Source organism: Sinocyclocheilus rhinocerous, unplaced genomic scaffold, assembly GCF_001515625.1.
Source record: "Sinocyclocheilus rhinocerous isolate Xijiao unplaced genomic scaffold, SAMN03320098_v1.1 scaffold2482, whole genome shotgun sequence".
NCBI classification, from domain to species: domain Eukaryota; kingdom Metazoa; phylum Chordata; class Actinopteri; order Cypriniformes; family Cyprinidae; genus Sinocyclocheilus; species Sinocyclocheilus rhinocerous.
The window spans coordinates 25693-39574 of NW_015632043.1; the positions used below are offsets into that span (position 1 = coordinate 25693).

General features: G+C 39.0%; 1 protein-coding gene across 3 annotated transcripts in view; it reads right to left on the bottom strand.

Annotated features, from left to right (window-relative positions):
- Positions 1-13882, bottom strand: part of LOC107742172 (carbohydrate sulfotransferase 10-like) — an 84300-nt gene that overhangs the window by 8012 nt on the left and 62406 nt on the right. Inside the window, exons 2-3 of one of the 3 annotated variants that reach the window (XM_016555072.1) lie at positions 8259-8386; positions 4116-4226 (exon numbers count right to left, since the gene is read on the bottom strand). In XM_016555072.1, coding sequence (XP_016410558.1) covers positions 4116-4226; positions 8259-8361 — 214 coding nt within the window. In that variant the 5' untranslated portion in view covers positions 8362-8386. The remainder of the gene's footprint in view (positions 1-4115; positions 4227-8258; positions 8387-13882) is intronic. The other 2 variants (XM_016555074.1, XM_016555073.1) reach the window with 2 other exon arrangements.

The following is a 13882-nucleotide window of genomic DNA, read 5'->3' on the forward strand; positions in this document are numbered from 1 at the left end:
CAAGCAATTTTAAACCACAAGAAGAAGAAACGAAAGAGAGCTCAATTCGTTACTCGCGCTGTTCTCGCACACAAAGCGCGCACAAGAAACATGTTTCAGACAGCGCGGAAATACAGAGTTGCATATACATAAAATTAGCCTATGTCAAAAACCCTTCACGGCATTGTCATTCTCTGTGCTTTAAATATTTTTTTTCTTGCTTATCCGAAAAAATTGTCTAAAAAAAAAAACACAATATAATGCGTTGAACCACTTTATAATGCTGTATTATAATACTATATAATAGCCTAATATATATATATATGAAGAGTTTGGCTCCAAAACGCGATAAACGCCATTTAAAAAAAATTGAGTTTCCGCCAAAATCAGTATTGTGTCTGGTCGATATTGAAAAGTCAATTTTAAATTTTACGCAAAATGCGATATCCGCCGAGTTATTCTGTCATGTTTTCTCCCTTTTTTTCCAAACCGCGACAAACACCAGTCTCCCTTCTCTGCAGAATGCGATATATCTGCTCAACCAATCACATGGTGGCGGCATTCTAATTTTCCTCATCTATTTTGTACTTTCTGATCAACAAACAAACTTAGGGCTGCACGATAAATTGCATGTGATTGTCATGCGCATCTCGTCAGTAAAGCCGGTTCTGTGAATAGTAAATCTCCATCACGTGCTTTCAGATGGAGCGGCATTTAAAGGGGTCATATGATGCGATTTAAATTTTTCCTTTCTCTTTGAAGTGTTACAAGTTCTTGGTGCATAAAGAAGATCTGTAAAGTTGCAAAAACTAAAGTCTCAAATCCAAAGAGATATTCTTTATAAAAGTTAAGAGTCAGCCACGCCTACCTAAAACGGCTCGTTCTAACACGCCCCCACATGTCTACCTCACTATGTGGGAAGATTTGCATAACTCCGCCCAAATGTTCACGCAAAGAAAGAAGGCGTAACTTTTATTCTCGCTGTAGTATACAATCAAGCCAGCTCTCTGGAGCCGTTGCAGAACCTTCTGGACATGCTGCAGATGTTGTTCCCATGTGTTACTATAAATCACAATCATTCAAATCATAACGCACTGGATAGCTGGCCAATCACAGCACACCTTGCTTTTCAGACCGATGAGCTTTGTAAAAATCGACGCGAATAAATCCCAAGTGCCGTGACGGTTTGGCCATAATAGTTTAACTTATTCGCAGGCCTGCCAACTTTTGAGTTCAACTTGGAGTGAGAATTCAGCGGTTTGGGTGCGGGGGGAGGGAGGATTTGGGGTATATATATAATTTTTTTTATACAAAAAATATATATAAAACACCTGTCAGCAGAGTCCAACTGCAACTGTATTTCCCATGTCTTACGAGCCTGTCTTATTTAAATAGCAATATTAATTACCACATTTGCTTTTTCACTCTCTCTGGGCCCTATCATACACCCGGCGCAATGCGCCGCAAGGCGCGGCGCAAGTGTTCTTGCTAGTTTCAGCCTGACGCAGTTCACATTTTCCCGTCCTGCGCCGCATTGTTTAAATAGCAAATGCATTTGCACCCATTTATGTGCCCATGTGCGTGCTGGTCTAAAAAAGAGGTGCGCATTGTTGGCGCGTTGCTATTTTGAGGAACTGAAAATAGATTACGCCATAGACCAACTCAAACCTGGTCTAAAGTCTGGCACAATATTTTTTCTTTGTTATTTAAAGAGCGCGTTTGTAATATGCGCCTATAGGTCGGGTGCACAACGCGCGTACACTTTGCTTATTACACACACAGGGACGCGCAGCAGCACACAAACATTTTTAAAAATGAAACCTTCCGCCATGTAAATAGCGAACCCGTCATGGCGCGAGCGCAACTGGCTTTTAAAGTGGATGGGAGATGAGATTCTGATTGGTTTATTGCACTCCGAATGAGGCACATAAGCAAACAGACAGTGCAAATCTACATGTATTTACCTATTCGCCACCTATATCTTATTCCTATCTTATAATAGAGCACCTGCCTCAAGATCTCTCAGTCTGTTTACACTCCAATTGATGCATGTGATACAACAGAAAATGCTGCTACTCCTACTCTGCCTGCCCTAGATGAGACTTCACTTTACACCATCGATCTAGGCGCAGCTGTCACAGAACATGCCACAGCCAAGGTGAATTACTATTAAAAATCATGTGCATCAATAGCAGTGATAACAAGTGGCTGTACACAATGAGAGATCTTGAGACTTGCGCAACGCCTTGGTGCCACTGCCCACGGGACACGTGCTCCATAATGGATTAAAACTGTTAAAATATAAAACATAAAGGTGGAAAATGGGTAAATACATATAGATTGGCACTGTTTTGTTTGCTTACATGAATCAATCGGAGTGCAAACAGTAAAAAAAAAAATCTTGAGGCAGGTGTGACACGCTCTGTTACAGATTAACAGAAAGGAATAAAATGTACTGTAAGTGTAACTGTAGAACTGTACTGTAAGTGTAGAATTGCACTGTCTGTTTACTCACTTGCATCAATCGGAGTGAGAGAAACAGTGAGAGATGTTGAGACAGGTGAAAAGAGTTTCGTTAATAGTGAGTTTTGACCTATTGTGCGTATCGTTGTTGCTCCCGCTGTTAGCAGGGTATAATCGCTGCATTTGGGGTAAAAAAGACAGAATTATGTATTGCACCAAGAAGGTCGTCTGTTCGTTGACACAGGCACGAACTGATTAGCAGCTGCCTTTACGGAGCCTTTACCAATTACCTCCATTGATCAAAGATTCGGCACGGTCGTCTGTGAGTGACGTCACCTCCCAATACAAACACGCCCCATAGTATAGTCCCGCCCCTCACATTGATTGACAGCTTTCCGTGTAGACATCGGAAATTCAAATGCAAAAGGAATTGCGATTAAATTTGAGTTTTGGCAGGTTACATGCATGACGCAGAGAGAGTGAAAAAGCAAATGTGGTAATTAATATTGCTATTTATGTATAACAGGCTCATAGCTGGTAAGACATGGGAAATACAGTTGCAAATGGACTTTGCTTTTTCATTTGAAATGTGGCCGTCACTGTGCGTTTTCAGACCTCAAATAATGCAAAGAAAACAAGTTTATATTAATTTTTAACACAACACTAATGTTTTAACTTAGTTAAACATTCAGTCATTCAAAGGTGATGTGTCTGAACAAAGTAAGAAGAGTTCAGAAATCATCCGTGTAGACATAGGAAATTCAAATGCAAAAGGAATTGCGATTAAATTTGAGTTTTGGCAGGTTACATGCATGACGCAGAGAGAGTGAAAAAGCAAATGTGGTAATTCATATTGCTATTTAAATATGACAGGCAGACATGGGAAATAGCTGCAAATGGACTTTGCTTTTTCATTTGAAATGTGGCCGTCACTGTGCGTTTTCAGACCTCAAATAATGCAAAGAAAACAAGTTTATATTAATTTTTAACACAACACTAATGTTTTAACTTAGTTAAACATTCAGTCATTCAAAGGTGATGTGTCTGAACAAAGTAAGAAGAGTTCAGAAATCAATATTTGGTGAAATAACCCTGATTTTCAATCACAGCTTTCATGCGTCTTGGCATGCTGTCCGCCAGTCTTTCACATTGCTGTTGGGTGACTTTATGCCACTCCTGGTGCAAACATTTAAAGGTGCACTAAGCAATTTTTGAAAAACGCTTTTGACCGCAGTGTCGGACCATGTCCCAAAACACACTTGCAGGGGGCGTGTCTTGTAATGATAGTGAGAAGAGAGCGCTCAATTTGAGTGTACAGGACGGATATTAGCAGATCGACTATAAATGTAAATATCGCAGCAGCTTTCCAGTGGTGGAGAGAACTCAAGGAGCGTGAAGGGCTCGAATCGGACGCCGAGGTTGCGTTATTTATTTTTGATAGGTGTGTAACGTTGATTTTGCATTGTTTCACACAACCTATCTGTGTTGGCTTTTGTTTGAATATGCTTGTGTTTCATCTTCGCTTGTTTCTGAGATCGTCATTATGCCAGGGTTGTGTACGTATGTGTGGGGTGGAGATATCAAAATAGGGGCGAGGTTCTGTTGGGGTATGGGCGTGTTTGTTTTGGTGCTTTCAAATATCAACATCGTTTGGCAAAAATCGCTTAGTGCACCTTTAAGCAGCTCGGCTTTGCTTGATGGCTTGTGACCATCCATCTTCCTCTTAATCACATTCCAGATGTTTTCAGGTCTGGAGATTGAACTGGTCATGACAGGGTCTTGATCTGATGGGATTGAAAGCATAAATCACTGTAAACCCTGTAGTTGTGGTGTCATATACCCAGAACTAATTCTGCAATTCTGCAACTAATTCAAGCAAGACACTACAGTGATTTTATTTTTATGCAGTGTCTGCTTTGCATGCTACTATGCTGTAATATTTTTTTTGCAACATTGGCATCTTATTTAATTGTACATACTGCTGCTGTTTATATTAATTGACCAAATTAAAATTTGCAGCATGGAAATGCTATGCATTTCTGCTGCTGAGAAAATGTATATTCTCGATGAGAAAACAAAAATAACGACTTTATTCAACAACTCTTCTCCTCCTCATCCCGTCTGCAGCGGCGCACAGCCATTATGGAGAGTATAATGACACATGCGCTTGCTTCTGCTTCATGTTGTCTTCTTTGCTCACAAAAAGTATTCTCGTAGCTTCGTAAAATTACAGTTAAACCCCTGATGTCACATGGACTATTTAACCGATGTCCTTGCTACGTTTCTGGACCTGGGAACATTACACTTGTGTTGCCGTCTATGAAGGGTCAGAGAGCTCTTGGATTGCATCAAAAATATCTTAATCTGTGTTCCGAAGATAAACGAAGGTCTTGCGGGTTTGGAATGACATGAGGGTGAGTAATTAATGACAGAATTTTCATTTTTGGGTGAACTATCCCTTTAGGAACCCATTAGGCTGCACCATCTAGAGTTTCATGAAAGAACTTGGCATTAAAACTATGGTTGATATTGTTTTTACTATGGTTTTACTGCAAATACTGTGGTTAAACCTTGGTTAATTTTAGAAAGAGTACAAATAATCATGAATTGAACTGAATGCTCCTCTTTTAAAAGTCACTTTGGATAAAAGCATCTGATAAATGTCAATGTATTTGTATAGTTAATGTGTTAATTGAAAATATTAATAAATTTGCAACTGTTATTGAGAGTGGTGTGTATTGCTTTTATTTCTTATTGTGTGGAAGTACATTTTGGGTAGTGTGTGGAATTGATTATGAACCATATCCGACTGTGGGCTGTCAGCAAACATTTATTATAAACCAGCAGACTACTGTCAAAAAATTGGCGGCATACTCTCCCATATGGAAACACCGCCCCTGATAATGGTGCTTCAATGCTTGCATTTTTTAAGATTACTGGCTGATTTTGGGAATTGAACAAACAACACTCCATTAACTTGCCACTAAAGTATGGAATTACCTTTGTGCCAATTAAAATTAATGTAATTTTTCAAGAAACTTATGAAGATATAAATTGAAACTGAATAAAAATGTCTTTGAAACTGAATTTAAATACAGGCAAAATCTTTGACTTCGTTTTTAATACACTGCATGTTTTGCAACTGTTTTCTCTTCTTTCATTCGCTGATCTGTACTTACAAATGCGCTTCCAGAGTTTATTATGCTTCTGAAGTTTTCATTTACCATTCTGGCACAAATCTATTGTGGGGGTGGGGCTAGCAGCGGTGTGTTCTCGTTGGCTACTGAGTTTTTGATTGACAGCTTCTTGACCTGGAAGTGAAGGCGTCAGTGTTGCCTTGCCAGTGTGGATGTGAGTATCTGTTAGCGGCTTCCAATTTAATTTTAATGATATAAAATGATATATAAAGATGTTTTAATTAATTTTTTTTATCAGTATTTATCTGCTACTACACTACATTGTTGAGATGATTTCTTAGGAATAGCACAGATGAATGATTTCATCATCATTATCATCAATCATCGTCGTTATCAGGATACTTGCGGTAAGTTTTCTTGATTTAGCCCAATCATTACAGGACCTGGTTATCTACATACAGTTACAGTCTTCAATTAGATCATAGCATATAATGAATTGTATACATATTCTGTATATTATGTTCTTGTGCATTTTGTGTCGTAATGTAAATTATGAGAATACTGTGCATTGCATGTATACTATGCAGTTAGTGTTTCGTGGATTCTGGTCTTTCCTGTCACAACATAATTGCATCCAAGACTTTCACTTTCTGCTATAGTGGCAATAAAGAATGTACATTTATTTGAATTAATTCATATTTTCATTTACATTCATTAAAACTGGTTTATAAAAGTCACACTTGAAAGAGTTGATGATTGTTAAAATGTATTTCCAACTTTAAACGTTAGATGATAATGTTAACTAAATAAAATAACTAAACAAAATTATCAGCATGATAAAAACAATTGGCAGCAAGAACATTCTTTGTGGAATATGTAATAAAATGAGCTTGATTGCCTGGTTGGAGAGAGACTTTCTTGACGTCTGAATATATCACACATATATGATAGTATTTCAAATGTAACAGCTCAACCTAATTAGACCCTATAATGCAAAAGAATAATGAGCAATAAACAAATATCCTACGAGAACATTGGACATTATACAATATGTCCAGTATTATATACAGTACTTTAATAATTAAACCTCAATATGACCTTCTTTTTCTCTTGCGTTTGATCTCTCGCGCTCCTAAAAGCTTATGTTGAAAGTAGTAGTAACAGACAAATACAGATTGAATTCAAAAACAAAACTCCTAACTTTATATCACTAAAATGAAATTGGAAGCCGCTAACAGACGCTCACATCCACACTGGCAAGGCAACACTGATGCCTTCACTTCCAGGTCAAGAAGCTGTCGATCACAAACTCAGTAGCCAATGAGAACACACCGCTGCTAGCTCCACCCCCACGAGAGATTTGTGCCAGAATGGCGAACGAAAACTTCAGAAACGTAAATGAAAACTCTGGAAGCGCATTTGAAAGTACAGATCAGCGAATGAAAGAGGAGAAAACAGTTGCAAAACATGCAGTGTATTAAAAACGAAGTCAAAGATTTTGCCTGCAATTTATTTATTTTTTCAGTTTCAAAGACATTTTATTCAGTTTCAATTTATATTTTCATAAGTTTCTTGAAAAATTACATTCATTTTAATTGGCACAAAGGTAATTCCATACTAAAGAGGCATCTGTGTGTATTACAAATAGCAGGGACACAATGTGAGATCCACCAATCAGAGAGGTTGTCGAATCTCAATAAATTTTTTTCACTGGTTAATGGAGTATTTTGTGTTTTCCGTGCCTATGCTTTTTGACCTCTATAAAAACAGATTGAATGCTTAAACTGGCAAAATTGAAAAACATGCATAGGATGTGACTAGTCAAAAAAAAAAAAGTTTTTTCAAAAAGTTTTCAAATGTCGCTGCATTGCAAAAATACTTTAAACCTCTAAACACTTTAAAGGTGGGGTAAGCGATTTCTGGTAGCCAATGTTGACATCTGAAATCACCAAAACAAACACGCCCCTACCCCAAAAGGGTCTCGCCCCTACTTTGATAGCTCCGCCTCACAAATACGTATGCAACCCAGGCAACTATTAGTTCTGTGAAACAAAGCAACACCAATGTTACACCGTGCACACCGGACGCGAGTGGCGCAGCGCGACAAAATACTATTGAACACATAATCAGTGATGCTGTCTACACAATAGATATATATACATATCTATGGTCTACACTGGATGCGGCGCGGCACGACACGACAAATCCCCGACAGAAAACTGCTGCTGCATTCTATTCATGACGTATTGACACAAATTTCAAATGATTTTCAATGGTCGCTTTGTCGTGTCCAGTGTACTAGACAGACTTTAGCTGTTGCGGCGCAGACATGGTGTTACTCACCTATAGAGAAGAAACAAAGCAACCTCGGCGTCCGATCGCAGGCCCTCCACTCCTTCAGTTCTCTCCAGCGCTGGAAAGCTGATCCGATATTTACACGGGTCCTACTTATTGCCTTATTGCCGTAAGCCTTCTTTTGTTCCGCAGACATTTTCCTCTTTTGTTTTTTATCCGCCATCTCTATCTTTCTGTTGCTCGGCTCACTAATGTCCGTCCTGTGCACTGAACGCTCTCTCCTCCACATCATGAGTAAACACGCCTCTTACTGCTGATTGGCTACACGTTTGTTTTACCAATATCTCTATACAGAAACTCTGACCTAATGTAATAAACACATACCACTTGGTATTCTGAAGCTGAAGTTGATGAACTTGCTGACAAACATAAGGATAAGTAACACCCAGCCACAAGCACCAACCAGCAACCAATGGCGGCGCATCATTCGCACACGAACAGGCTGTTAAATCCTACAAACAAAAAAAAACATAGAATGGGTTATTTTCTGTTACTAATTCATCAAAAGTCTAATTAAGACATAAGTGATACATTGTATTTTATAGGCATTCAGTGGGCAGTCCTTAAAGGGGTTTACCTTACACAGCCTCAGAAGTGACCACTTAATCAAAACATCTAAAGACAATACAGGAAATCAACCCCTGATTTTGAGTCTCAGCAAACCTACTCCCAAAAGTTAACTACCCAAATGGTTTAAGCTACACCTGGCCATGAGAAATAAAGAAGTGTAAAACTTCACGTCATTAACTTTCAGTAGGGTCATTCCGTGTCAACTCAACCAGAGCTCCCAAGCTCAAATTTTTTATTTTGATAATATTTTTTCTGGAGAAAAACAAGTCAAGTCACTTCTATTTATATAGCGCTTTTAACAATACAGATTGTGTCAAAGCAACTTTACAGTATTAAATAGGAAAATAGTGTGTCAATAATGCAAAATGACAATAGTAAACACTCAATTTTCAGTTAAATGCAGTTCATCATTGAATTCAGTGATGTCATCATCCAGCTCAGTTCAGTTTAAATAGTATCTGTGCAATCAAGTCGACGATAGCGCTGGAAGTTAAGTGTCCCCAAAACCCTGGGAGAAACCAGGCTCAGTCAGGGGGCCAGTTCTCCTCTGGCCAGACGAAACCAGAAGTTCAATTCCAGGCTGCAGCAAAGTCACATTGTGCAGAGGACTCATCTGGTTCCTTTGGTCTTGTCCCGGTGGCCATCTAGGAGACAAGGTCTTCACTAGGGATCTGTCTCAGGGGATCATCTCTAGTTGTCCTGGTCTCCGCTGACATTCAGGGCTGTAGAGGTCATCTCTAGGTGCTGATCCACCATCTGGGCTGGATATGTACTGGATCCGGGTGACTGCAGTGACCATTTGATCTAGATACAGACTGGATCTCTGGATCCGGGTGACTGCAGTGACCATTTGATCTAGATACAGACTGGATCTGGTGGCTACGGTGACCTCGGAATAAGAAAGAAACTGACTAATATTAGAGTAGATGCCATTCTTCTAACGATGTAGCAAGTACATTGGGTGTTATGGGAAGTGTTCCCGGTTCTGGTTGTCCTAATTAATGCAGCCTGGAATGTGCAGATGTGGCCCTTAATGCGTTCGTAATGTTGCCAAAGGTATTCAGGTTGTGGTTTGGTAAGTGAATAATTCATATGTAAAAATGTAGTTTTTTACACTTTTCTAACTTTGTGTTTTGGACTATGCAAATAAATTCCACAGGAGGAAAGAAGGATGGGCTACACTGGAAGGTGTACCCTTCCAAAAGACACATTCGTACTGAGTCTGAGTCCTGCAAAAGTGAGACAATAGCAGATACAGCGTTATGAGTCTCCGGCCTGCGTGGTGGGAGATACAAACGTCAACAGACCACGCTCCGAGGCTCCAGTTTTGAGGCAGCAACAGATACAACCACGTTCTGAGCCTCCAGCCTGTGAGGAAAGAAATATTGAATGTTTAGTCTTTGTCCAGCGAGACAACAACAGATGCAGCACATCCTGAGTCTCTATCCTAGAGAGACAAAGCAGATTGACCAAGTTCTAAGTCGCTAGACCAGAAAGGCAGAAGTCAAAGACATTTGCAACAAGGTTAAGCTCCAGTTTTTAAGGTTAAACCTTCACTTTATGGTGCATTTGCTTGCGTGTTCCAGGCTAAGGACCTTCTGCACCTACTCCAGGGGGCATATTACAGAAAGATTCTAACTTTAAAATCGTATCTTATCTGTTTGATTATTAGATTATTTTCTTCACAGACTCAGCTGTACAGTTAATGCACATTTTCGGCAACTCTTTCCCACTCCATGTCTTTGTCTTCGTGAGTGAGCGAAGGTGAAATCTTACCAAATAGAATCGGCTTTGCCTTTTCTACAGAACTTATCAAAGTTAAAATTTTAGCGGCACTGAAATTAAAAGCTCGCCGGTTTTATTTATCCATTGTTTATCTCATCAGCAGCTCCTGCAGTGTTGGTTGCTTGGTAACAGACCTGAAAGTGGATTGTTGAAATTGATGATGCAATTTAAGATTTCCTAACTAGAGATATGATTATGTAAGATATGATTTTGTAAGATAGGATAAGAATCCCAAATCAAGTTAAGATTTGCTTCTGTAATACGAATTAGCGAAAAATCCTAATTTAACGTATCATATCTTAAGTTAAGACCAAAGATAAGAAACATTCTGTAATACGCCCCCAGGGCCACATCTGCACATTCCAGATCTTAGTACCCATTGGTGCTCCAGAAGATCAGCATCCTACAGCACTTCGTGTTCAAGGCTGTTGAAACACTTGTGTCTTCCTTGTGTTGATAATACAGAAAGAGGTTCTACAAGTTAGATATCCCACCAATCTTTCTTATCTGATGTACTTATTACCGCACATTAAGTAACATGTGATCCAAAAATCATAACATCACTGGTGATGCGAGTATCCATCACTACACTATTTTGCCTCCCTAGGTTGGCAAAACTAAAAAGGGGAGTGGTGAGTTCAATATGATGCTGTCCACTGAAGCAGTGCGAAGTCAATGGTCTAAAGAAGAAACACACGCAAAGCATGTTGAGCTATAAAATTATAAAAAGACTGTTCTATTATCATGGTGTAGAGGTGTATTTTTCACCTATAACTACAAAATGAGTTTTAAGTTCACGATTTAATAATAATTCAAAGAGTTTTTAAATGTATTGTTGTAATTTATCATGTTTAAATGTTTAAATGTATCATGAGGGACCTAATGGTCAGGAAATAGAGACTTTTTCACCTAGATATCATACTATAAAGACTGTTCCCCGAACAAGCAAATATGAAAAACTTCCAAAGCCATTTAAGGGTAATAATTTAATTGATGTTCAACAATAAAAAATAGATATAACTCAGATAAACAAATTATAAAGCTTGGCTTAATGAATATTAGATCCCCCTCTACAAAAGCACTTTTTGTAAATGATATGTTCACTAGAGGCTGACATTTTTTCGGGAATCCCGCGGGATGGGAAACTAAATCACGTGATTGGGACGGGACAGGAAAAAATGTCAGCGGGAGTGGGCAGGACGTAATGGTAATAACACCATGATTACCCAACTTTATACATAAATATACCTTTTATATAAATAAACTATATATTTTAATTTTGAACTCAATTCTAGTTGCCCTGTCTCTTTATGCATTCCTCCTGTTTGCTTTGGTGTGGCTGGTTAAGTCAGAGGTCGGCAACCCACGTCTCCAAAGCCACATGTGGCGCTTTCATCCCTCTGCAGTGGCTCCCTATAGCATGGCCGTAGAATACACGGCGGATGGGTCCTCTTGACTTTTAATAAAAACTAAACTCTTCCCCTACAATTTTTTCGGGCAAGTTTGTTTACAAAGAGGTTTTTAAGGGCCAGTGTGAATAAATCTAGATTTAAATTAAAAGAGACAAGATAGTCGCATCGTTTTGGATGTTTTATTCGTATCCAAAACGATGTGAACATTACAGAGTGCTAAACACTCTCATGCGGTGTTTGTTTTATTATTACTCGAAGCCGGAGGGCGCTATAGTACATAATGTCCAAAACGAACTCATAGACGTTATTAATAATTTTTGATGTGCCAGGAAATCCTTAATGTGGACAAAGGCATCCAGCTATCGCTGTAGCTAAGCTGAATAACAAACATAAACCTTAACCGATGAAAGGTGAATTCAATAATAATAGTGCCGCTGCATTCTGAATCATTTGTCGAGGTTTGATTGCGCATGATGGAAGTTCAGCCAGAACAGCATTAGTCCAGCCTAGAAATGACAAGGGCCTGGGCAAGAAGTTGTGCAGCATGCTCTGTTTGGAAGGGCCTGATCCTCCTCAGTCTTTGCCAGGTTGAGCGGCAGGTGTTCCTTCATCCATGCCGAGATGTCTGCCAGGCAGCCTGAGATCCATGCAGCTACTATTGGATTGTCTGGTTGAAATGAATGATAGAGGTGTGTGCCATCAGCATAGCAATGGTAGGAGAAACCATGTGCTTGTATAATGGGTCCCAGTGATGTAGTGTATATGGTGAAGAGGAGGGATCCAATAACTGATCCCTGAGGAAATCCTGTGACCAGTTGATGTTCTTTGGATACCTCTCCTCTTGGAAATCCTGAAAGACCTACCTGTGAGATAAGATTCAAACCAGTGGAGTGCAGATCCTGTGATGGTGGACAGGAAAATCTGATGATTCACAGTGTCAAAAATGGCAGATAGATCCAGCAGAATAAGAACTGATGATTTGGAATCAGCTTTCGCAATCTGCAGGGCTATACTGACCGAGAGTAAAGCAGTCTCAGTTGAATGGCCGCTGCTGAAACCTGATTGGATAACGTTCAGCTGGTCATTCTGTGAAATAATTAATGTAACTGTGTCTATAAAGGTGTGAACCAAATGGTCCATTCCATTAGAATAACAAAGGAACAGCAATAAATTCTTCTCCCCACTGTTACGAACTATGTCTTTGGTATCTGCTGTGTTGTGTTCTTTCTCCTCCTCGTTCTTTCTGGTCTCTGATAGGTTGCCCAATGATGGTGTGGATGATTGCCATTGGCGGTTCAGACGAGGCGTGGTCTTTATAAGGACGCCGCCGGCATTCAACGAGGAGCTCATTGTTGGTTCGGTCGCGTTTGGGTTGAGAGCTCCTGGATGCCTCCTCCGGGCAATGATCAAATTTGTTAAACTCAAGTGAAGAGTAAAATCTGTTGACCACATCCATTTGCTCTAAAGCATTGTGTTTTAAGAATGTGGAGCGTAGGGGTGTCCTGCCAATTTCTTTGGCTGGCTCGTTTAGGTTTTGTTTTTCGTTAGGGAAGTAAAATGTATTTTTATTTTTTGTTGTTCAATTAGGTTATTTAATGTCTCCTTCCTTTTCTTTCTAGATTGGTTTTGTTTGTTATTTTGGCCTTTGGACACCCCGAAGAGATACTCTCTACTTTCACTTGCTGTTATTTCTTTTAACAAACCTAATCACCTTTTCTGATTAATACTGTGTACTTGTTTGATTATCGACCGGAGTGGTTTGAATATCTGGGATTCCATCACCACAACCCAGTTTTATTATGCCCTGTTTAGAGCCTATTCCTACTACCCCTACGCCTTGTGGGCGTAACACCACAAAAATGTTGGTCTTCTTATTTTTTTGTATTAGAAATCTAGTACATTGGTGAACCACCCAAAAGACTGCTCAGCAAAAATACAGTAAAGATGATGATACTATATTATAAAGTATTTATAATATATCCCAATTATAAAGATATAAATACTATTTTTGTACAACATTTTTATTTTCTCTGACACTTTTTTTCCTACTGTGTTGCATAAAATATTAAACTAATTTTGTGTTTTAAGATAATTCATATAAATTCAAGTCAAAGTCAATAAATTCAAGACTCTTGACAAGACAAATAAAATAACATACAATTTTGTGCAGAATACACTTTT